The sequence below is a fragment of the Hoplias malabaricus genome, chromosome 4, assembly GCF_029633855.1.
Source record: "Hoplias malabaricus isolate fHopMal1 chromosome 4, fHopMal1.hap1, whole genome shotgun sequence".
NCBI classification, from domain to species: domain Eukaryota; kingdom Metazoa; phylum Chordata; class Actinopteri; order Characiformes; family Erythrinidae; genus Hoplias; species Hoplias malabaricus.
In genome coordinates this window covers 52,552,922-52,575,983 of record NC_089803.1, presented here as the reverse complement: position 1 = coordinate 52,575,983, position 23,062 = coordinate 52,552,922, and the positions used below count along the sequence as shown (strand labels likewise).

Genomic DNA, 23,062 nt, shown 5'->3' with positions numbered 1-23,062 from the left:
AGGTAGTGTCGCAGTCACACAGCTCCAAGGGCCTGGAGGTTGTGAGTTCACTCCGGTTCCCGCTCCGGGTGACTGTCTGTGAGGAGTTGGTGTGTTCTCCCCGTGTCCACGTGGGTTTCCTCCGGGTGCTTCGGTTTCCTCCCACAGTCCAAAAACACACGTTGCAGATGGATTGGCGACTCAAGTGTCCGTAGGGGTGTGTGTGTGTGTGTGTGTGTGTGTGTGTGTGTGTGTGTGTTTGTGTGTGTCTGTGTTGCCCTGTGAAGGACTGGTGCCGCCTCCAGGGTGTATTCCTGCCTTGAGCCCAATGATTCCAGGTAGGCTCTGGACCCATCGCGACCCTGAATTGGATAAGCGCTTACAGATAATGAATGAATGTATGAATGGTTAGTAATGGGTGTGTCTTGTTTGCTGAGTTCTATAGATATATCTAAAAATAAATGTCTTTATTGTGATACTGAGTTTTGTGTGTTGTGCAGTACTCCTCCTGTCTCACAATAATGAGAACTGTCAGTCAGACTGTGGACACATTGTAGAAGAATGAAAATCATAATTCTGAACTGTGTGCACTGGGAATTGTCTGCGACAAACCTCCACGTTTTATAACTTCCTGATTTTATAACTACTTTTCTCTCTTTAAATGAAAAATATATAATACATATATTCATGTAGTTTATGTTAATAAGGTGTATATTTTTATGTTTTAAACATATTTTTTGTTGTTTTATAGTATCTCCACTCTTCCTTCAGGAGTGCGACTGGTTAATGGTTCTCACTGCTCTGGGAGAGTGGAGGTGCTTCATGGAGAGACCTGGTCCACAGTGTGTGATGCTGGATTTGATCAGCAGGATGCAGAGGTTGTGTGTAGAGAGCTGGGCTGTGGGCGTCCTGTGGAGGTGCGGGGAGCAGCTGCTTTTGGCCGAGGGGAGGACCAGGTGTGGTCAGAGGAGCTTCAGTGCAGAGGAAACGAATCTCAGATTTACTTCTGTCCAAGATCATCTTCACTCAAACACAACTGCTCCCATGACAATGATGTGGGCCTGGTGTGTTCTGGTAAGTGGTGTTTTCCCCTGTGAATCTTTATTATTTGAACTGAGGATCTGTACTGAATGAAATGTTGACAGTAATCTCTCTCCCTCTTTCTCTGCCTGTAACTGTAGACAATATTTAAGGTACCAAAAGTTGGGTGTGTTTCATGGCCAAATTAACAATGTTTTCTCTCTCTCTGTTGTTCAGGCCCTGTTGTGATGTTAGTGGATGGAAGCAGTCGCTGTGCTGGGAGAGTGGAGGTCCTTCACAGAGGACAGTGGGGAACAGTGTGTGGTGATTACTGGGGTATGAGTGATGCTGCAGTGGTGTGTAGAGAGCTGAACTGTGGGGAGGCTGTAGATGCTCCAATAAATGCTCATTTTGGAGCAGGCTCAGGACCAATCTGGATGGATAATGTGGACTGTAGAGGCTCAGAGTCTACACTGAGGAACTGTAGATCAACAGGGTGGGATAAACATAACTGTGCTCATATTCGAGATGCTGGAGTCATCTGCTCAGGTAAACATCTGTCAATCATAACTTCAGTTATCGTTATCAAGACCCCACATTAAATTTGTAATTTAATATTTTATGTTTAATCACCTCTTTTACATTAGTGCATCACAAACTGTTATGTGAACATTGTAAAAAGCTAGTCATAAATCAAACATGAAGGCTTATGTAAATCAGTGGTTCTCAAACTTTTTAGACCAAGTACCACCCATTAACAAAGAAAAATCCTCCAAGTACCACTTATGAGTCTTATCACAGAAACACGTGTGCCCCATTTTTCTTCTTCTGTTCTGAATCCATAAGGCAAAGTATTGCTTGAATCTTGTATGTTTTTGTTGCCTTTTTACTCGAAATTTTCATGCTTTACACAGAATTGTTCTAAAATAATTACTAAAAATATAGAGATGATACAAATAACTAGTCCTAAACTGAATGTTTTGAACACAATTATACATTTATGAGAACACGTAAAGTTTATGGTAAATTAGCGTTTTTGAAAGGAATAAAAATAAGGGGAGGTCAATTTAATATTAGTTATGTGCTTTAATAAGCTACGGGTGAAAAGAGTCCGTTTCACTTGAGCAGGTGCTCACAGTGGCTCTCTGCACTTGTATCAGAAGGTCACAGCGATTATACTATCAGTGTTTGATGCGAAGCACGTCCATGTTGTTTTTCTTCAGCTTAGCGTTTTCTTCTGTTTTGTCTTCATTTGTACAGAATTATCGCTTTGTTTCTCTGGACTTTGTCCTTCTGTGCTCCGGAGAATTTCTCGCACTTGATCTCTGCTTGAAATTCTCATTTCTGCTTTGTTATTTTGTACACATTCCAAATGGCTCAGACCTGTCCCTAGGTTTTGCTTAAGTCCAGTCGCTGTATCTGGGCTTTTTTTTTTTTTTTACATGGAGTTTGCAAAATACTGGGGGATTGCCGTCCCTCCCTGGCATGGGTGGATCTACCGCATTTAGCTTAATTAATGTCTCAAAATTCTGAAAGGCCCACTGAAGGCAAAATATAACAGACAATCAACATCCTGAAGATGAAGAAATTTTACTGTGGATTTTTTTGTCATGGCCCTGTGAACATAGCCTGTGATTTGACAGAATATGTGGAAACATGAACTTTGGTATACAGTCATATGAAAAAGTTCGGACACCCCATGAGCTTCATTTGAACAGCACTGAGAGATGGAGCTTAAATAACTAAACATATAAAACTGAAGAAATTACTTATAAACATATGTTGTAAAATGTAATGAAGAAATATTTACATTTCTTGTGAGGAAAAAGTTAGCACACCCCCACATTTACTATTTAAAATATATATATATAGATATAGATATATAGATTTAATAGATTGTAGATTTAAAATCTATATAGATATAATCTAAAGTCTATATTTAGAATCAGGTGCACCACATCAGCTGCAAATGATTAAACAATCGTTAAAGAAGACATTGGAGGAGGCAGTTTATTTAAACCTCAGACATTAGTTTGTATTACCCTTGATTGTTGAAGTGAGTGGTATCACCATGGCCAGATCTAAAGAGCTCTCTGAGGTCTTCAGAAAGAAGGTTATAGATGTATGAGTCTGGGAAGGGTAACAACATAAATTTTTTCAAGGTACTGTAATTTTTTTTTTTTTTTTTGGGGGGGTGAAAAACTCTTTTTTACACATTTTTTCATATTTAAGACTCTCTTTTATCTTAAAATGTTGCCAGGCAACCTGACTACTTGCTACAAAATGGCATAATAATAAGAATATAATAATATTGGAAATAACCAGACATTATTAATATACACACCAACATTCAGCGTTTAAACACAACTTTATGAATTAACCTCTGCATTTTGGGATATTATATTTGTATTACACCTTCTGTAATATCAATTTCAGATCCTTGATAATCTGACAATTAAAAAATTAAAATGCCATAGGACATATTCCAAAAGTTCATGTTTCCACATATTCTGTCATGTCACATGTTATAATCACAGAGCCATTACAAAACAGTTCCACAGTGGCATTTCTTCATCTTTAGGATTTTGATAGTCTGTTATACTGTGTCTTCAGTGAGCCCTTCAGATTTTTGAGACACTTTAAAAGTAAAAATATAATGTCCAGTGAATTATGCCAAATGCCCAATTTCCCCACAAAATTACATCCAAAGCTTAGTCACAAATGACAAAATAATTATACACTAAAATTTCTTCATAATCAGGATTTTAATAGTGTCCCAGTAAACATTTAGCCCGTTGAAATAATGTACTTGACTGTCGTCTAATCAACGTTTTCTTAAGGTTGAAAATGAAAGTTGAAAATACGTCCAAACACAGACGTTGAAAAGACGACTAAAAAAGTCACATTAAAGACATCCTTTTAAAGCCGTTATTTCAACGTTGAAATCACGTACCTAAATGTCATTCAATAAACACTGAATTAAAGTTGAAAAGACATCCAAACATAAACTTTGAAAAGGCGAGTAACAGAGTCACATTACAAATGTACTTTCAAAGTACAGTAGGTTCCATTAAGAATTTAATGGTTCAGACTGGATTTTAATGGTGTCTACATCTAATAGTTTTCATCATGTAACCCATTAGCACTTAATGGTTCCTAATAGTTTAACCATTATTTCTTTAATAGTTTCCATTATGTAACACTTCTATTAGTATTTAATTGTACCTGTCAGTTCACAATCCTGGCTAGAAAAAACATTACACTCATAGGTAAAAGCAAAATATTTATAAACATATTGGCAAATTTTTGTAATTAGCCCAAAATATGTGACTCAAATATGGCACACAATTTCATGTATAAATGTATTTAATATATATATATATATATATATTTAATGAAAATATGAAAAAAAAATAATATTCTGTATTCGATTAAACGTAAATGAAACAAAAATTTACAGACTAAGAAAATGAAGTACAGGTTTGAACAAAGTACAAAGTACAGAGTGTACAGCATGTCACTGGGGCTGTACCTCTTTTAGGTACAATACAGTACCTTTCAGTGTTCTTTTATGTAGTCAAGTTTTTGTACTAGTTAATATACTTGGAACCATAAGGGGCTAAAATGTATCATTAACATTAGCTTTATATATACCACCCCAGTGACAAACCATTTTGTACCCTGTGGTGACTAAAGTGTACAAGAATTATTCACACAAATATTCATAATGACGTTCTATGCTGTTTATTTCATTGTAAATATGCACAATATAGCTTCAGTCAAAAAACATAAATGTCAATAGAAGTCTATGAAATTGCAAATGTAAATGGAATTATTGAACTGTAAATTTGAGATAAAACTTGCATGTACGAAAGGGAAATTTAAATTCAAACTTAGAATTTTGCCATTTTGCATATTACATTTTCATTTTTATTTTAGTACTGATAAGCTTCCATAATCAACAGTGTACAAAACAATTACTTAAGTAAAAAGGCAAAATCAAAAATATATCAATTTTTAAATTAATAAAAATCCACCTGAAGAGGAAATACGCAAAACTGACATTTTAATATATACATTAAATTTTACCTTTTTTCTGTTTAACCCATGTTATATGACAGTGGAAGGACAATTGTTGCTTGTGTTTTCAGTACACATCTTCTGTAAGAATTAAACTTGAATATAGTGTACCGGCAGTCATATACCACAGGTTATACTGTGCATGTCCACGCACAGGCCAATGTGTTGTTTGAGTTTGGCAAAGGTAAACTTTCTATGCAGGAATTGTGTGCATTGGTTCAGTGGAGGCATGAAAGCTTTAGTACAGGAGGTTGATCACTCGAGTCACACTCTGCAACTCTGTTTAAAATTTATCTCTGGAGTTTCAGGTGTTCTGGAGTCTCATGGTGTTTTCAGGTGTGCAAGGTATTAAATTTTGAAGTTGTGATACATACAGGAGTTTGTGAAGAAGGCCTCATCTACTGCACTATGACAGCAAACCTCAACTCAGCTTTCACCACACTCTGGCTTCCTCTGGAAACACCAGTTTCCCAGTCCTGATCTTTCAGCTGAATTATCAGATATAATATTTTAGGTTCAGCCTACAGAAAAACAGAAATAGACTTGGCATGACACACTAAGACATAATACTGACTTTCCATTGACTGTGACTATTTCAGTTAGTGTGGCAACAGTTTACTTTATCATACTTAATGAGGGGGGTCAGAGTTGTAAGTCAACAAATACAAGTTTATCCTTGAAGTCAATGCCTATACATCATGAAGAAAAATGCTTTAATAATGATCCCATACCTATTAACTATCAATTTACATTGGTGCCCCCCTCTGGAGTTTGGTGTATTCTTACTGTGTCTGTATGGGTTTCCTCTGTGTGCTCCGGGTTTCCTCTGTGTGCTCCTGGTTTCCTCCCATGATCCAAACACACATTGGCAGGTGGATTGCCTACTTAAAAGTGTCCATTGTGTGCGTGAGTGAAATTGTGGGTGTGTGGTGCCCTGTGAAGGACTAGTGCCCTGTCTAGGGTGTGTTCCCACCTTGCGCAGAGTGACTCCAGGTAGTATGTAAATGTTTTGTACCCACCACAACCTTGAACTGGACAAGCAGACAATGAATGAATACACGAATGAATGAAAGAACAGAAGCCACATTAATGAAATGATTGTTAAATTATTATTTAGGTCAAATAACAACCTGTAAGCTTCTTTGAAGTCCTCTCTCATCTCAACGTCAGCGTGGCAATGTGTATTTTAGGGAGTACAGCTGTAAATCCATTGCTGAACTGGTGAATTTTGTTCACTGTTAGAGTACAGATTCCATCAACCTCATCAGACAACTGTAAAAACAAAGCAGAACACAATAGATGAAAGCTTCATTATAATAATCCAATAAATTATATCAACAAAGACAATAGTGTAGCGCAAATAAGATAGAATAAGGAAACAATATTAGACAAAAGAATATTAATAATGGTCTTACAGTAAAAAACTAATATAAATCTAGCATTATATTATATTATAGTATTATATTATACATATAATAATAATATTATAAATATATTATATATAATATTTTCAGCCTTTTTTAAATGTATTTCGGATGTCCATTGACGTTATCAATTGGTCCCGAAAAAACTGACTTGTTTTCAACGCATTTCAGACGTTCATTGACGTTATCAATTGGCCCCGAAATAACTGACTTGTTTTCAACGCATTTCGGACGTCCATTGACGTTATCAAATGCTCCCGAAATAACTGACTTGTTTTCAATGCATTTTGGATGGTCCTTAAATAACTGACTTGTTTTCAATTCATCTTGGACGTCCACTGACGTTTAAAATATGTCCTTGACGAACAGACTATTTTAGACCTTTTTTGAATGTCCAGGGACGTTTCTTGTTTACTGGGGTTAAATTGTATCATCAGTGAGCCTTTCAGATGTTTGAGACGTTTTGACAATTTAGAGATAATGTCCAATGAATTTAGCCAAATTTCTCCACACATTCTCTCTTGTCCAATGCTATGTTTATAGTGAAATTATATAAAAATTCCATAGTAAAATTTCTTCATCATCAGAATATTAATAGTCTGTTATATTGTGTCTTCTGTGAGCCTTTCAGATTTTTTAGACACTTTGAAAATAAAGAGAAGGAGATAATGTTCAATGAATTAAGCCAAAAGCGCAGTTTCTCCACACATTCGTGTCCAATGCTCTGAAAATAGAGATGATATCCACGGAATGAGGCTAAACATGTAGTTTTTCCACAGTATGGCAGTTGTGTTTTTATTTTGCCATCTAGCGACGACAAAACACAACTACTGCACCATTTAAGGTGGAAGAGAAAATCCGAATAAGTAGCCAACTTCAGCGTCCTTGGCCAATTTGAAATTTACGAACACGAATCTCGACTGCAGTGAAAGCAGCACTAGATAACGTCAGAGTGACAAGAGACTGATTTGTTTGGAAAACTGGCGCGGAGTCGCGAGCAAATGAGACACAGGAAAAAGCTGATTAACTATCTATTAAGAAATGGAATTATAATGGAAGAACAGTGCTAGTATGCTGATTTTGAGATGATAAAATCAGGTTGAAGAACGTTATTTCGCTAAATACATGTAATGTTAGCTAGGAGTTAGTTCTGTGTAAAACAGGCTATAAAAGCTAGTAATGATTCAACGTTTGTCAAGGAATACATTGAACAGTTACTTTGAATCTTACAGAAATTAAGAGGAAAGGTAGCATACATACTTTGTTTTCACCATAGAGAAAGGCAAGAGAAATACACAATGAACAACTGAGCAAGGTAAATGGTGAAGATGAGGTGGAAGGAGAGAGAAGTTTGTCTGTATGAGTTTATAAATGGCAGCCCATGCCCTTTTGTAGTGTGTAAATACTATCTCTCATCAAACACTGATAACTGTGATTAAATTCTGTATATACACGTCTGCCATATTTTGCCACCCCTCACAAATTTCTGCCCCCCTCTCGCCAACCCATACATATATTTCTGGAATAAAAGCGGGGCAATGCTGTCTTCCCCATTCCCTTACAGACGTAATGAACTTTAGTGTATGCGTAGCCCATGAAGGTTTTTTTTTTTTATTATTCCATTTTAAAGCATAATTATCAATACTGTGAAAAATTATGTAATGTACACGTGAAAACTTCAGATTTGCAGTTATTAATAAATACATTTTATTAAGTGGTACATTTTTCCAGGTCATTTGGTGTAGCACCTCTTACTGTTTCACGTACCAGTTGAAACACTGTTCTAAATGAACCAGGTTGATTCATTTCAGAACAGAAACTGATTATTATATATTATACTATTTCTGTCTAACAGCTTAAGTTAAGCATTTCTTGTTAGCTAAAGTGAAAGTTTATTTTTCTGTCCATTTAATTCATTTCTATGACAAAACACTGAAATAAATTGTGATGTTAAGGAAGGGGTAAATGAATAATCAGCTTAATTAGAGTTAGTCATTGCTAGTCATTAGTGAGTTATATCGGAAGTGAACTACTGGCAAGAATTCATTTTTATAAAGTGGACAGTGTCTTAATGAAATAAAATTACACACAGGTCACAGAAAGTCCAGACTCACTGATGGTTTCCACCCATGCTCTGGGAGAGTGGAGGTGCGTTGTGGGAAAATATGGGGCACAGTGTGTGATGCTGACTTTGACCAGCAGGATGCAGAAGTTGTGTGTAGAGAGCTGGGCTGTGGGCGTCCTGTGGAGGTGCTGGGGGCAGTTGCTTTTGGCAGAGGGGAGGACCAGGTGTGGTCAGAGGAGCTTCAGTGTAGAGGAAATGAATCTCAGATTTACTTCTGCCCAAAATCATCTTCAGCCAAACGCTGCTCTCATGACAGTGATGTGGGACTGGTGTGTGCTGGTAAAGTATTAAAGTTCTCTTTCAAGTACAATGTCAATCTCACCACTGCTTGTCACGCTGTATGTACAGGGATCTGTATCTGTGCTAACTGCTGTAATATCATTTTTATTCAGGTCAGACAGGAGCTCGTCTGGAGAACAGCTCTGACTCATGTTCTGGTCGAGTGGAGATCCAGTACCTCAGTGAGTGGGGCACAGTGTGTGATGGAAGCTGGGATATGAGAGCTGCCAGTGTCCTCTGTGGTCAGCTGAAGTGTGGGACTGCTGTGGCTGTGTTGGGGTCAGACTGGTTTGGGGAGGGGAGTGGTCAGATCTGGGCTGATGTGTTTGATTGTCAGGGGAATGAAACACACCTGTCACAGTGTCCCATTTCATCATGGAGTCGAACTGCATTCTCTCACAAACAGGACGCTGGAGTCATCTGCAGCAGTGAGTTCTCTGAATCCTTTACAGAATGTATAGTGTTTTTCATCTAAATACACAATGCTCTTAAGATTGAGGCATCCCTTCATAAAATCTCAAAATGTTTTTTGTCCCATTTCAGATTCTTCTCTGGCGTTGTATGAGGGGCGAGTGCGGTTGTCTGGAGGAAGAGAGTGTGAGGGGGAGGTGGAGGTGTACTTCATGCAGGACTGGAGAAGAGTTGTGTTTGAGTCCTGGAGTGTGTCTGAGGCCTCCGTGGTCTGCAGACAGCTGGGCTGTGGCTCAGTGCTCAACTTCTCCAGCTCTTCTCTTTCCACTTCTGAACATATACACATTTGTGTAACAGGTTACAACTGCTCCGGGACTGAAGCTTGTCTGGGGAATTGCAGCATCGCAAAAGTAGTAAACTGCAGCTCAGGAAAACAGCTCTCCATCACATGTTCTGGTGAGAACTGAAAACATTTCACAGAAGATTAACACAATGTGGGAAAATATATGTGTAAAGAATTATGACTGTCTTAATTGTGTGTGTGTGTGTGTGTCTGTGTGTGTGTGCGCGAAGATAAGTTTAACTCCATCAGACTGGTTGGTTCTGGAGGAGACTGTGCAGGAAGGCTGGAGGTTTTTCACAGTGGATCATGGGGGACAGTGTGTGGTGACTTGTGGGATATAGAGGGTGCGCAGGTGGTGTGCAGACAGCTGCAGTGTGGAGTGGCCCTCAGTGCCCCGGTACCAGCCCGGTTTGGACCTGGAACTGGACCCATATGGCTGAATGAGGTGCAGTGTGAGGGGAATGAGACGTCCCTGTGGAACTGCAGATATCAGCTGTGTGAAGAGGATGAATGTGGACACAAAGAGGATGTAGGGGTCGTGTGCTCAGGTAACAGGATAAAGAAGCTGAAGTTGACACAGAAAGCATATTTTAATGAATTTCTTCAGACATTTTAAATGCTACATGTATAAATAAATGACTGAATGAAAAAAAAGTTAAACATTTATTTATGGAGTGATATATTAGACTCAATAGAAGTTCTACTCCCACCAGAGTTTAAAGAGATCAGACTCACTGAGGGCTGTGAGGGGAGTCTGGAAGTGTACTACAATGGAACCTGGGGGAATGTGTGTGTAAATGGGATGGATGAAGAGACAGCGAGTTTGATCTGTCAGGAGCTGAACTGTGGAAGAACTGGCAGTGAGTTCTGGAGCAGAGCAAGAGTGGGATCAGCTCCTAACTGGCTGGACAATCTGAAATGTAGAAAACATGACTCCACTCTGTGGCACTGTCCATCTTCCCCCTGGGGACAGAACGACTGTGATAACAGCAATGAGGTGGCTCACGTCACCTGCTCAGGTAGGCAGCTAGTAGTGGGTTTATCTATAATGAATAACCAGAAGTTTATAGACATCCCTTATGTACTGTGTTCAGATATTTCAGCCACACCCATTACGAATGTGTATTCAGTCAAGTACATGGTAATGCAGTGTCTAGTGACAAATCACTGACATTAGCAAAGTACGTACTACAGAGCCATTTAAGTAGTTACTATTAGTTTTTCGTGAAATTTGTAATCAGTGAATTTGAAATAAAATATTATTTTACGTACCAAATTAGAAAGTTATAAGTTCATATGTGATACTGTAAATATATATAGATTACTACTACACAAAAATCACTTTATGTAACATATTATACAATATAACCCTTGGGTAAAATAAAGAAGTAACTCTACTTAAGAAATATCTAGAATTTCCTCAGGGAAATGTGAATCTTTGCCTGTTCTTTAAGTTCAGACCCACTTTTTTGAAAGACAAAGCCCCTAAAACACTGGGGACACAAAATATTGAGACACAAACAAGTAACCAAGTTTGAAAAATATTTATTAACTGCATTAAAGTTTAGATTATGTACTTAGTTGACAGTGTAGATCAATATTTAAATGATATGTCTTTTATTTTAAAAAGAAAATAGTCTCTGTTAGTGTCTAAAATTACCTTGAAAAATCACTGTGATTTGTAAAGGCACAAACTGTACTCAATTAAGTATAGCTATCAGTTCAAATTATTTGTAATAACAAATAATAAATGTATTGAATTCCTAATTAACAGAGCTGTGTTTGTTAAAACAATAACACATTTCTATATGTGCTCTATATTGTTCTATATGTTCTATATGTGTTCTATATTGGCACAACAGGTAATATCAGTATCACACAACTTCAGGTTTCTGGGTTAAAACCCTGTCTCAGGTCACTTGGTCAGTTTGGTGTGCTCTCCCCATGTCACAGAGGCTCCGGAACACTTGTTAATAGGTGGATTGCATGTGCAAAAGTGTGACTGGGTGAGTGTGGAATGCCCTGAACTTAAATGAATTGGTTACAAAAAATCAATGGATGAATTCAAATTTTCTATATTCCTTGGTCAACAGATGTCTTTTAGTACCACATTGTGTTCTACTGAGCCCAGTACAGCGATGAACAAGAATTGAAGCACTTTTAAAAACACATTTAGTAAAACTGGACAGAGATAAAACTCATACAGAGAATCATTAATTACAGTTGCCCAAACTGCCATTTACTGTGTATGTCAGGCTCGTAGGGTGCGGACTGACGGAGGGGGACGCACACGCTAAATCATGGTAAACTTTAATGAAACAAAATTACAAAACAAACACAAACAGGCTTAAAGGCAAACATGAAGCGGGGAACAGATGAGACAGACCAGGCAACACAACGACTAGCAGAGAAAGGCTAGACTGGGGAACGAAACGGTGATAGGAAATGAAACAACTGGATATGAAACAACCAAGGTGAAATATCCGACAAGGGGACGTGAGAGAAGGGGGCCTAAATACAAAACACAGACAAGGTGCACCTGAGACAGATAACGAGGGGGCAGGGTAACAAATGAGACACAGACGAGGAGGCGGAACAAAGGCGGGACTAGGGCAACAACAAAGAGCCTTGTGCTGAGAACAAGCACATGGCCAGGAAAACAGACATGACAGGATGAGGGCGTGACAGATGCCCCTCCCTGAACGCGCAACTCCCGGGGCGCGTACTCCTAAACCCCCCAGGAACTGACACAGGAGAGGTCATGGAAAACAAGACAAACTAGGACAAGGCAAGGAACCATAGGAAACAGGACTCAGGACAAGACAGGAACAGAAATAGGAACTGGGGACATGACAGGACCGGATATATGAGACAGGAGACTGACAAAGTGGGCCAACAGGAGACTGAACAAGAGATCGGACAGGTGACTGAAAAAAGGGAAAAGGAGACAGGACTTGGGACTGGAAAGGACTCGACAGGACGGGAGTGGACACATGAAACTTGACAGGAGACTGGGGTTGTATATTAGACAGGAACTGTGACAAGACAGGGGACTGAACAGTTTTGGGGACAAAAGACTGGACATGGGTAGGTGACAGGACAGTGGACTCGAATGGAGACAGAACATGTGGCAGAACTGGGTACTGGGACTGTACAGGAGCAGAGATTGGTGACGAAACAGGGGACATAACTGAGGATAGGACAGAACCAGAGACAGAAGATTGGAAAGGGGTATGTGACTGGACAGAGGCTGGGTGCTGGGACTGGACAGAAGACAAGACAGGTGACTGAAAAAGGGGACTGGAGACAAGACTGGAGAAGAGACAGGTGACATGACACTAGACTGCACCGGGGACTGAACTGGATTAACAGGGGACTGGACACGACTTGGCAGGGAAACAGGGACCAGGACGTTTACAAGGACTGACACGAACACAGTGATAGGGACGGGAACTGAGACAAAGACAGACACAGGTACAAGGACAAGGACAGAGACAGGAACCAGGACAGGGACAGACATAGGAACAAAAACAACTGGTGGGTGCCCAGGACTGGCAAATGTCTGTGGGGAAGTCTGAGGAACCAGCCTGGGCACAGTTCTGAGGGTCGGTCCTTGGGGCCGACCTATGGACACGACCAGAAGCGGCCGGGGCCACAGTCACAGGGACAGAAGTGGCTGGGGCCACAGTCATGGGTACAGAAGCGGCGGGGGACGCCGCTTCTGCAGGGACAGGAGCGGCTGGAGGCGGCGCTTTCACAGGGACAGGAGCGGCTGGAGGCGCTGCTTTCACGGGGACAGGAGCGGCTGGAGGCGCTGCTTTCACGGAGACAGAGTGGGGCCACAGTCACGGGTACAGAAGTGACGGGGGACGCCGCCTTCGCAGGGACAGGAGCGGCTGGAGGCGACGCTTTCACGGGGACAGGAGCGGCTGGAGGCGCCGCTTTCACGGAGACAGGAGCGGCTGGAGGCGCCGCTTTCACGGAGACAGGAGCGGCTGGAGGCGCCGCTTTCACGGAGACAGGAGCGGGTGGAGGCGCCGCTTTCACGGAGACAGGAGCGGCTGGAGGCGCCGCTTTCACGGAGACAGGAGCAGGTGGAGGCGCCGCCTTCACGGAGACAGGAGCGGCGGGCGCCGTGTTCACGGAGACAGGAGCAGCTGTGGAAGCAGCCTTGCGAGCATGTGCGCCGTATTCCGCACAGTTCTGGGGGTCCCAGACCAGCTTTAGTGTAAATTCATAAATCTATAAAAATTATAATCAGTAATAGTTCTGAGTTTAAATACTTTATTGTGAATCTTCCTTAAAACAGTTGTTCTGTTTTTAAAAATAATTTTATAAAATAAATTATTATGAACAATATTAAAAATAAAATGTAATAACAGCATAAAGATTTGAATATCATGTCCATTAATGATAAACAATTTGTGTAGCGGGTCACTGATTAATGAATTACTTTTTATATTTAAAGAAAAGGAAAATATTGATGTGTTACGAAGTCATCTGAAATGTTCCTCATCTTCTCATCAGCGACAGTGCACGAGTAAGTAAATGTACAACAGAGTTAGTAAATATTCATTCATACATTATCTGTAACCGCTTATCCAGTTCAAAAAAACATAGAGCAAGTGGGAGATACTGCTCATTGCACTAATATTAAAGTCTTATAAAGCAGTGTGTTTTACATACTGGGGAAAATCTGTATTACATGTTGTAAATTCAGTGAATGGATTTATTTGTATCTCCTCATGTGTTTTGTTTGTGATGTAGAGCACCTGCCTCTCAGACTGAGGGGAGGAGAGGGAAGCTGCTCTGGGAGACTAGAGGTGTATCATAGCTCTCAGTGGGGGACAGTCTGTGATGATCTGTGGGACATCAGGGACGCTCAGGTGGTCTGCAGACAGCTGGGCTGTGGTCCGGCACTGAGGGCTGATGGGAGTGCTGTCTTTGGTGCTGGTAATGGGGCTATCTGGCTGAACAGAGTGAAGTGTAGAGGGAATGAGATTCACCTGTGGGACTGTCCTCATTCCCTGAAGAACCACACTGACTGCTCCCACAGACAGGACGCTGGAGTCACCTGTGAAGGTCAGAGGAGGCGGCTGGAGTTTGGAGTTTTTTAATTGAATTAAAATATTTATTTATCCCTGTTTCAATAAATCTGCATTTAAAATGATTCAATACACTTTAGTTACCAATATCTAATAATATGCAGTGCTTAAATGGTAAAAATGTGTATTTGATATTCTGTTTCTGTATTTATAGACAAATCAGTGCCTGCCACCACTCAATTCACAACAATCAACAAATCCATCACCACAGGTACTGTTTTTGTATCGTAGGTCATTTTTAATGGTTTCTGTTTAAGTTTATTGCTTTAGACAGTATATTTTGTGTATCTTTATTTCCAGTTGCTCAGTCATGGACTAAAGGCCATTTACAAATCTCTTCACCTGATGTTCCGTCCATCTATCCAGTGTCTCTCCTGGTGCTGGGAGTCATTCTCTTCCTGGCCTTAGTGCTTCTGTTTGTGCTGTTTTATCAGAACAGAGTGCTCAGGAGAGGTAGGAGCTTTGGAAATAATCTACAGTCCACTTTCTGTACTTTCTTCAAACATCTTTATTACTCTGTCTTGTCATCAGTCTTCTACTGAACTAGCTCCATGTTTCTCTGTCTTTCTCAAAGTGCTCTCTAAGAGGAGGCATAAGACTCTGACTGAGGCAGTGTATGAGGAGATCGACCGCAGACACATCACTAAAAGAATCGACTCCACTCAAAGAGGTCAGTTTTATCTTGATATGCATTCATTTTATTACATTTGAGAACAAACCCCACAATGTTTGAACTCCCCCAGCGACTAAAGCAATGTTTTCTTCACTAAAGCTTCCTTAGTGTATTAATAATAAATATTATTAGTAATAAAGTAGTTAAATGACAATAATGTACAGTTAGAGTAGATGTACACAGCTCAAATCTGCTGATAAGCATCTAACAAGAGCTTTAGTTAAACTGTATAATTCCTGTAAAGCTTCCGTTTCAAACAGAAACCACACAGCTGCAGGTGTTTTTGAGTGTGTGTGTGTGTGTGTGTGTGTGTGTGAGAGAGTGAGTGAGAGAGAGAGAGAGAGAGAGAGAGAGAGAGAGAGAAGGGAGTGTTAGACTGTGTGTGTGTGTGTGAGAGAGAGAAATATATATATATATATATATATATATATATATATATATATATATATATATATATATATATATATATATATATATATATATAACATTATTATTTATTTATTACATAAATTGTTTTAACTGGTTCTTTTTATTATGACAGTTCTATAAGATTTTTAATTATTATATTAATAATAACAGAAAAAAAAAATTGTGATACTCATGTTCCATGTTATCGTATTAATGCTTTGGCAATACTATGTATGAATATGGTCATGCCAATAAAGCTTATTGAAATTGAAATTGAAATTGAGAGAGAGAGAGAGAGAGAGAGAGAGAGAGGAGAGAGAGAGAGAGAGAGAGAGAGAGAGAGAGAGAGAGAAGGGAGTGAGAGAGAGAGAAGGGAGTGTTAGACTGTGTGTGTATGTGCCTGAGGCAGACAGTGACTAAATGAGTGATTGTCCAGATGAGCAAGTGAAGCAGTAAGAGAGTGTTTAATAAGTGACCAGATAACTGACCGAGAGAATAAGTGACTTAATATGTGGCTGAATGAATGAGTGACTGCTTGATGAAGGAGTGGCCCAGTCAGTGACCCACTCAACAAGTGACAAAGTGAATAGTAAGTGACTGAATATTTACCATTTAAGTAGTGAATGAGTGAATAAATGAGTGACCAGGCAAGTGAATGTGTGATTAAGTGATTGACTGAGGGATTGACCCAGTGGCTAAGTGACCAAATGAGAAACTAAGTGAATAAGTGAGCGACTGACTCTCTTGAATAAGTAACCAAACGAGTTAAACAATTACCAGTTGATCATGATTGTAACTGGGCAAATAAGCATGTGAAGTGACTAAATGAGTGACCAAGTATCTGAATGGCATTTGAGTGGCCTGTTGACTGACTAAGTCAGGGGTTCTCAAACTGTGGTACATGAAGCAGCCAAAATGACCACAAACGCCAAATTATCTCAAAAAAAGTACCTCAAAAAAAGGAATTTATTCATAAATGAAAATCTGAAGTTTTCATGTGAAAATGACATGATGTTTCACTGTTTTCAAAATTCTGCTCAAATTAAATTATTTTGTGTTTAAAAAGTACACAGTGCTACGTATAAACTGTAGTTGATTACGTCTGTAGGCGAACGGGGGCAGCATTCTCTCGCTTTTTTTCCAGGGAGGAAACGTGATCCCCCAGTTTATTTATTTTTTTAATACTCCAGAGCCCAGAAAGACTAAATCTAGAGGCAAAAATAGAGAGAAACAAAGCGAGAATTCTGTAAATGTGAAGACAAAATAGAAGAATGCTCAGCTGCAGGAAAACAAAGTGGCCCTAAAACACTGTTTAAAACAGCGCCACACCTCCTTCACCTTCTGATACGAGCGCCGCGCTGTTTTCACCTGCAGCCTTTTAAAGATTCCTTCTCATTTTTATTTCTTTCAAAATGCTCCCATACATTTTATACGTTCTCATAAATGTATAATTGTATTTAAAACGTTCAGTTTAGGCCTATATATATTTTTTTTATTTTGTGTTAAAACATGCATATTTCAAGTAAATAAAAGCAACAAAAACATGGAAGAATTCAAGCAAGTCTTACGCTCCTTACTCTGTCTAAAAAGTTTGAGAACTTTGACTAGTAAATCAAGTGAATCAGAGCCTGACAAAGTGAATGACTGAGGACATGAGGACAGAGTCATAAAATGTGGAAATGTGTGGATGGAAATGTGAATAAGAAGCTGATGAGTAAGAAGTTACTTTTAGCTTCAGATTAGTGTTCACATGAACTCCAGTCTGGATTTGCAGTTCAAAATGTCAGTATTAAATGTATTAGTGCTATTCAATACTCCTGCCAAGCACTCTTTGTTACACAACCACGATTAGGAGGCAGAGTGATGGGAGTTACAACTTAATATCTAATAAAATTCGTTTTAGTTTCAAACATTTCAGTGTTATTATTTTGGATGGATAAAAATTGTAACACTTTGGAAATGAAGATAATAGGATGGACCTATAAGCCGAATTCATGTGAATGTTGAATATTTAAGAATTCTGTGAGCAGAAGGCATCTTGTGAAAACAACAAAATTAATATGTTAATTGCTGATATATTCATACATTGAAGAAAGCCTTTATTACCTTCATATTCATACATTGGTTCATGCATTAGTTAACATTTGCATTTCTCTAACAGGACGCATCCACTCTGAAGGACAGTATTCAGCATATGAAGATGTGGATGAGGAAATATTCTCAGGTAAGAGAACTTCAAACTCCATTTCACTAACATATTTCTATGGTTAACATAAGCCATGGTTAAAAAACAGGAATACGGTATTCTCAAATCCATTAGAGGACATGTATTAGTTTATATATATATAGGGGCGGCACGGTGGCGCAGCAGGTGGGTGACTGTCAGTGAGGAGTTGGTGTGTTCTCCCTGTATCCGCATGGGTTTCCTCCGGGTGCTCCGGTTTCCTCCCACATTCCAAAAACCCACGTTGGTAGGTGGATTGGTGACTCAAAAGCGTCTGTAGGTGTGAGTGAATGTGTGTGTGTGTCTGTTTTGCCCTGTGAAGGACTGGCGCCCCCTCCAGGGTGTATTCCCGCCTTGCGCCCAATGATTTCAGGTAGGCTCTGGACCCACCGCAACCCTGAACTGGATAAGTGGTTACAGATAATGAATGAATGAATGAATGAATGAATGGATATTTCATTCATATATACATATACATTCATTCATTCATTCATTATCTGTAACCACTTATCTAGTTCAGGGTTGTGGTTGGTCCAGAGCCTACTTCACTTTCACTTCAAAAAATGTCTGTTTATGGCTCTGCACAGTTGTGTGAATTTGAAGGACTTTGTAAAAACCAACTAAACTGAAAATCATCACTGGTAGGGATTAGACTGTGAGGCAGGTTTTGTGGCTATAGTTTTAACACTTGTATGCTGAGGTTTTAGAAAAATTGTTTAATAAACAAAAAGTAAAAAAAAAATTCTCAGAGGCTTGATTCTGGAAGGTGATTCTAAACGTGTTTCATAGCTGCTCTGCATTCTCTAAACAGGAAGTATCCACTCTGAAACACAGCATTCAGGATATGAGGATGTGGATGAAGAACTTCTCTCAGGTAAGAGAACCAGAGTGTGTGAGTTTCAAGCATTTCAGATTATTGATTATAATTAACAAAAAAAGAAAAAATATGAACAAACTTGAATTTTTGGCTCTTAATTTCTTAAGGTTACTATCATTGTTCTTTAAAGCCTCCCTGAATGAGTATTTTATTAAAAATAAAATTACTGTTCTTTTTGCAGCAAAGTCTGTGACTGGAGTAAAGACAGAATATTATGATGATGTCACCACCCCCAGTGGTCTGATAGGTAGGTTCCTTTATTAATGAATCCTGTGAATGTATCTTTGTGTTAAACAACAGCGTAAAACTAGAAATGCACTCTTAGTAAAGTCAATTTTATTTTATTTTCATGTAACAGCTAAAGAGGACACAGAAGACAACTATGATGATGTCATCACTCCTGGACAAATTAATAGTGCAGCAGGTGTGTTTGTGATTCTGTTTTTAGTTTAAAATGCAGTAGAAATAAAGTAGAGATTAAAAGGTCATAACACATGCAATAACATTTTACATTTCTATGGAATACATGTGGGAAAAGTTGGGACAAGTAGCAATAAGTGGCTGGAAAAAGGAAATTGGGCATATAACGAACAGCTGGAAGACCAATTAACACTAATTAGGTCAATTAACAACATGTTTGGGTATAAAAAGAGCTTCTCAGAGTGTCAGTGTCTCTCTGAAGCCAAGATGGTAAGATGATCACCAATTCCACCATTGTTGTGCAGAAAGATAGTGCAGCAATATCAAAATGCAGAATACAGTGCAAAGAGGAAGCAATTTCTAACAAGCTCCACAAGCTCAGATGTTTGCACTGGGCCAGGGGTCTTTTAAAATGGAGTGTGGCAAAATGGAAGACTGTTCTGTGGTCAGATGAGTCACGATTTGAAGTTCTTTATGGAACACTGGGATGCCATATCATCCAGACCAGAGAGGACAAGGGTAAACCAAGTTGTTATCAACGCTCCATTCAGAAGCCTGCATCACTGATGGTATGGGGTTGCATGAGTGCTTGTGGCATGGGCAGCTTAGATGTTGGCACCTCCACATCATTGCATTCAGTTTTTATTCACAATTTGTTTAGTTTCGCAACTTTTTTGGAATCCGGTTTGTAAATTTAAATGATGATTTAAATGATGAAACCCAACATAGTTCATTGATGATGGTGCTAAGTGCTAATACAGGCAACATTATTTCATAAACATACTGTGTCTTGTGATTCCTGTGTAAATACTTATGTTAGAAAACCCCAGAGGTTTACAATGTGACTTTCTACTCTTTAAATATGTGTTTTGGTGCAGAGGACGTATCAGAGAATTATGATGTCATTATCAGTGCTGATCTGAACCCAGCTGGAGGAGCAGGTAAGACTTGTAATGGAGCAACACTGTAATCTCCAACATGAACACAGTCCCTGATGGGACGGAGACTGATTTATTGACATTTATTTTTTACATTTGGATAGGAGATGTAACAGAGACCTATGATGCTGTTCCCACTGAACCAAGCACCAGCATCGAGACAAGTAATGTTTCCTTGATGTCCATAAATAATGTTAACCTGGAAATTTAACACAGTAAAAATGTCAGCTTTGTTTCTTATTGTTATGATTGATCTCTGTGTTGTTGTTGTAGTGGACACAGAAGAGAGTTATGATGATGTAATCACTGCTGGAGATGATGTAGATGTAAAAGGTTAGTGCCTGGTCTTATTTACTAACTTTTCTGAGTAAGAAATGCGCACTTAAACAATTCCTCAGTAGACTCGTGTTAACCCCCAAGGGCGCTTTTACATGATACATGGCAAAACCACTTTGCGATGTATCAGAAATGCTGTATTTTTCTGCGTTTCATAAAGTAAACACATCTTTTAGATGCCGTTTTTGACCCTCTTGGAGTTCCATAGACTACAGTCTGTAATTGTAGAACTACAACGTGCTCCTTTGTGGAGCTGATGAAATGGACAATGAGTATAGAAACAGTGTAGATGTTCCTAATCTAGTGATAGTTCAAACATGGTGGGACGACTGGAATGACCTCTTCAGAGCAGAGGAAGAATCACTGAGAGGAATCAAGACCCAAACAGGAACCCATTCTCTTCTGGTCCTTAACCAGGCTTTCAGTAATGTACAGTGCTCTTGCTGTGAGGAGCAGACAGAGTAAGATATTCTCCTTTAGTGAAGGTAGAACATCAGCATTCATATTTTCCCTCTCAGTTGTAAGAGTCCTTGGGTATGTGAAACAAGCTATATAAGTGGTAATAAATTAATTATTATTTTAAAATTGTTTTATTATTATTATTATTATTATTATTATTATTATTCATACACCAGGGATTGAGAATTAAAGATTTATTCATTCATTCATTATCTGTAACCACTTATCCAGTTCAGGGTTGCGGTGGGTCCAGAGCCTAACTGGAATCATTGGGCGTAAGGCGGGAATACACCCTGGAGGGGGCGCCAGTCCTTCACAGGGCAACACACACACATTCACTCACAATTAAAGATTTATATATAATAATAATTATAATAAAAAACTGCACAAAGCAAAGGTGTTTGACTTTACTACTTAAAGCTCAAGAAATACAAAAAAACTTTATATTTTTAGTCTAATATACTAAAATGCAAGTTATTGATAGGAGACATCTTAAATGTATATTTGTACATTTTGGAATAATAAACTCCATCCTGACAATGTTTATGAGCAGATGAATGTGCTCTGTAGTGATTTGAGTCTGATCTTCTCAGTCAGTGATTGGACAAATGGAGTTCAAATGGATTGGCTTTCAGGACCTTCAGATGAAGCTCATTGTCTTATTTTTTAATGCAGTCTGTTTGGCTTTGGAACGGCGTAAAATACGGCATTTACGGTATTTTAATGGCGTAAAAGACTGCGGTATTTATACTTCTACGGCATAATTACCATGCGACACGCCATTTTATAAAGTAAATGCGTCTTGTACATGCCATTTTTTGACCCTCTTGGTGTTCCATAAAGCAGAGCGCAAATCGGCGAGGTGCAGAACGCTTGTCATGTGAAAGCCCCCCAACACTGAAAATCTATAGAGCCGCGCAGCCTCTAGAACTTAATCAGAACTGTAACTTATTAATTCTCTCTGCATCTGTCTGTGTTCTAAACATGATGAGTCTGGTTTCAGAGACCATGAACATGATTAAGAAACAATAAAATTAATTTATCAGTGAAACAGTTAATACAAAGTATGTTTATAAACTCTGCACTTGCATATGAGTAGAAACTCTTTTAGGTGAAACTAATTCAGGATTCACTTTATCACTGTAGCTTTTTATTAAACAGCTTTATACACATTCAAGAAATAAACAGTGGTTTACAGCAGAAATGTTCACTGAGACTTTAATGTTAATGTGAAATCGGTTCCTTTTCTTCTGGTTCATGGTGCAATTCTGAGTTAAATGCTGCTCAATGTTTTCACTCAGTAATAGGTGGAGTTGTTGGAATGGGAGGAGAAATTTCAAGTTTGTTATTACTAATGTATATTAATGAACCATTGTCACTATTTTTTATGTAGAAGATTTCAAGTGATAATTTATTCATTCATTTATTCATCCATTATATGTAACCGCTTATCCAGTTCAGGGTCACGGTGGGTTCGGAGCCTACCCAGCAGGTACACACCCTGGAGGGGGCGCCAGTCCTTCACAGTATGATACACACACACACGTTCACTCACACCTCTCACCTGTGGACACTTTTGAGCGTCCAATCCACCTACCAGTTTGTGTTTTTGGACCATGGGAGGAAACCAGAGCACCTGGAGGAAACCCATGCAGAGAGATAATGTATTATGTATATTAAATATAAAATTAATAATAGTGTCTGTTATGACCAGGAATATAAACCAACAAGGTTAAAAAATCCATTTTGATTTCAGATTCATTTTAATAAACATCTTGCACTGAGCTGTGTGCTAAAAAGATAAGTTAACTGTAATAAATGTATTGATTTTACAGACTATGAAGATGTGGAGGAGGAGCCTCAGACAGAGATGAATCATGTGACTGAGAGACCACACCCAGTGTCTTTCCTCAGGAGACTGCAGTTAAACCTTTTCATACGCAACAAATGATTTTAATTTA

General features: G+C 38.9%; 2 protein-coding genes across 2 annotated transcripts in view; both read left to right on the top strand.

Annotated features, from left to right (window-relative positions):
- LOC136695048 (scavenger receptor cysteine-rich type 1 protein M130-like) overlaps window positions 1-1,171 on the top strand; it is a 42,785-nt gene extending 41,614 nt beyond the window's left edge. Inside the window, exons 27-28 of the mRNA XM_066668863.1 lie at window positions 751-1,053; window positions 1,161-1,171. Coding sequence (XP_066524960.1) covers window positions 751-1,053; window positions 1,161-1,171 — 314 coding nt within the window. The remainder of the gene's footprint in view (window positions 1-750; window positions 1,054-1,160) is intronic.
- A 166-nt stretch (window positions 1,172-1,337) lies between these two features.
- On the top strand, window positions 1,338-23,062 carry LOC136694735 (antigen WC1.1-like). Its single transcript, XM_066668511.1, has 19 exons — window positions 1,338-1,548; window positions 8,596-8,907; window positions 9,021-9,335; window positions 9,451-9,774; window positions 9,892-10,209; window positions 10,375-10,680; window positions 14,130-14,201; window positions 14,429-14,743; window positions 14,921-14,977; window positions 15,067-15,219; window positions 15,341-15,436; window positions 18,009-18,071; window positions 18,883-18,945; window positions 19,130-19,195; window positions 19,307-19,372; window positions 20,247-20,309; window positions 20,411-20,470; window positions 20,580-20,639; window positions 22,937-23,062. Exons 1-19 carry the CDS (start codon window positions 1,338-1,340, stop codon window positions 23,050-23,052), a joined length of 3,036 nt encoding a protein of 1,011 aa, XP_066524608.1. The 3' UTR covers window positions 23,053-23,062.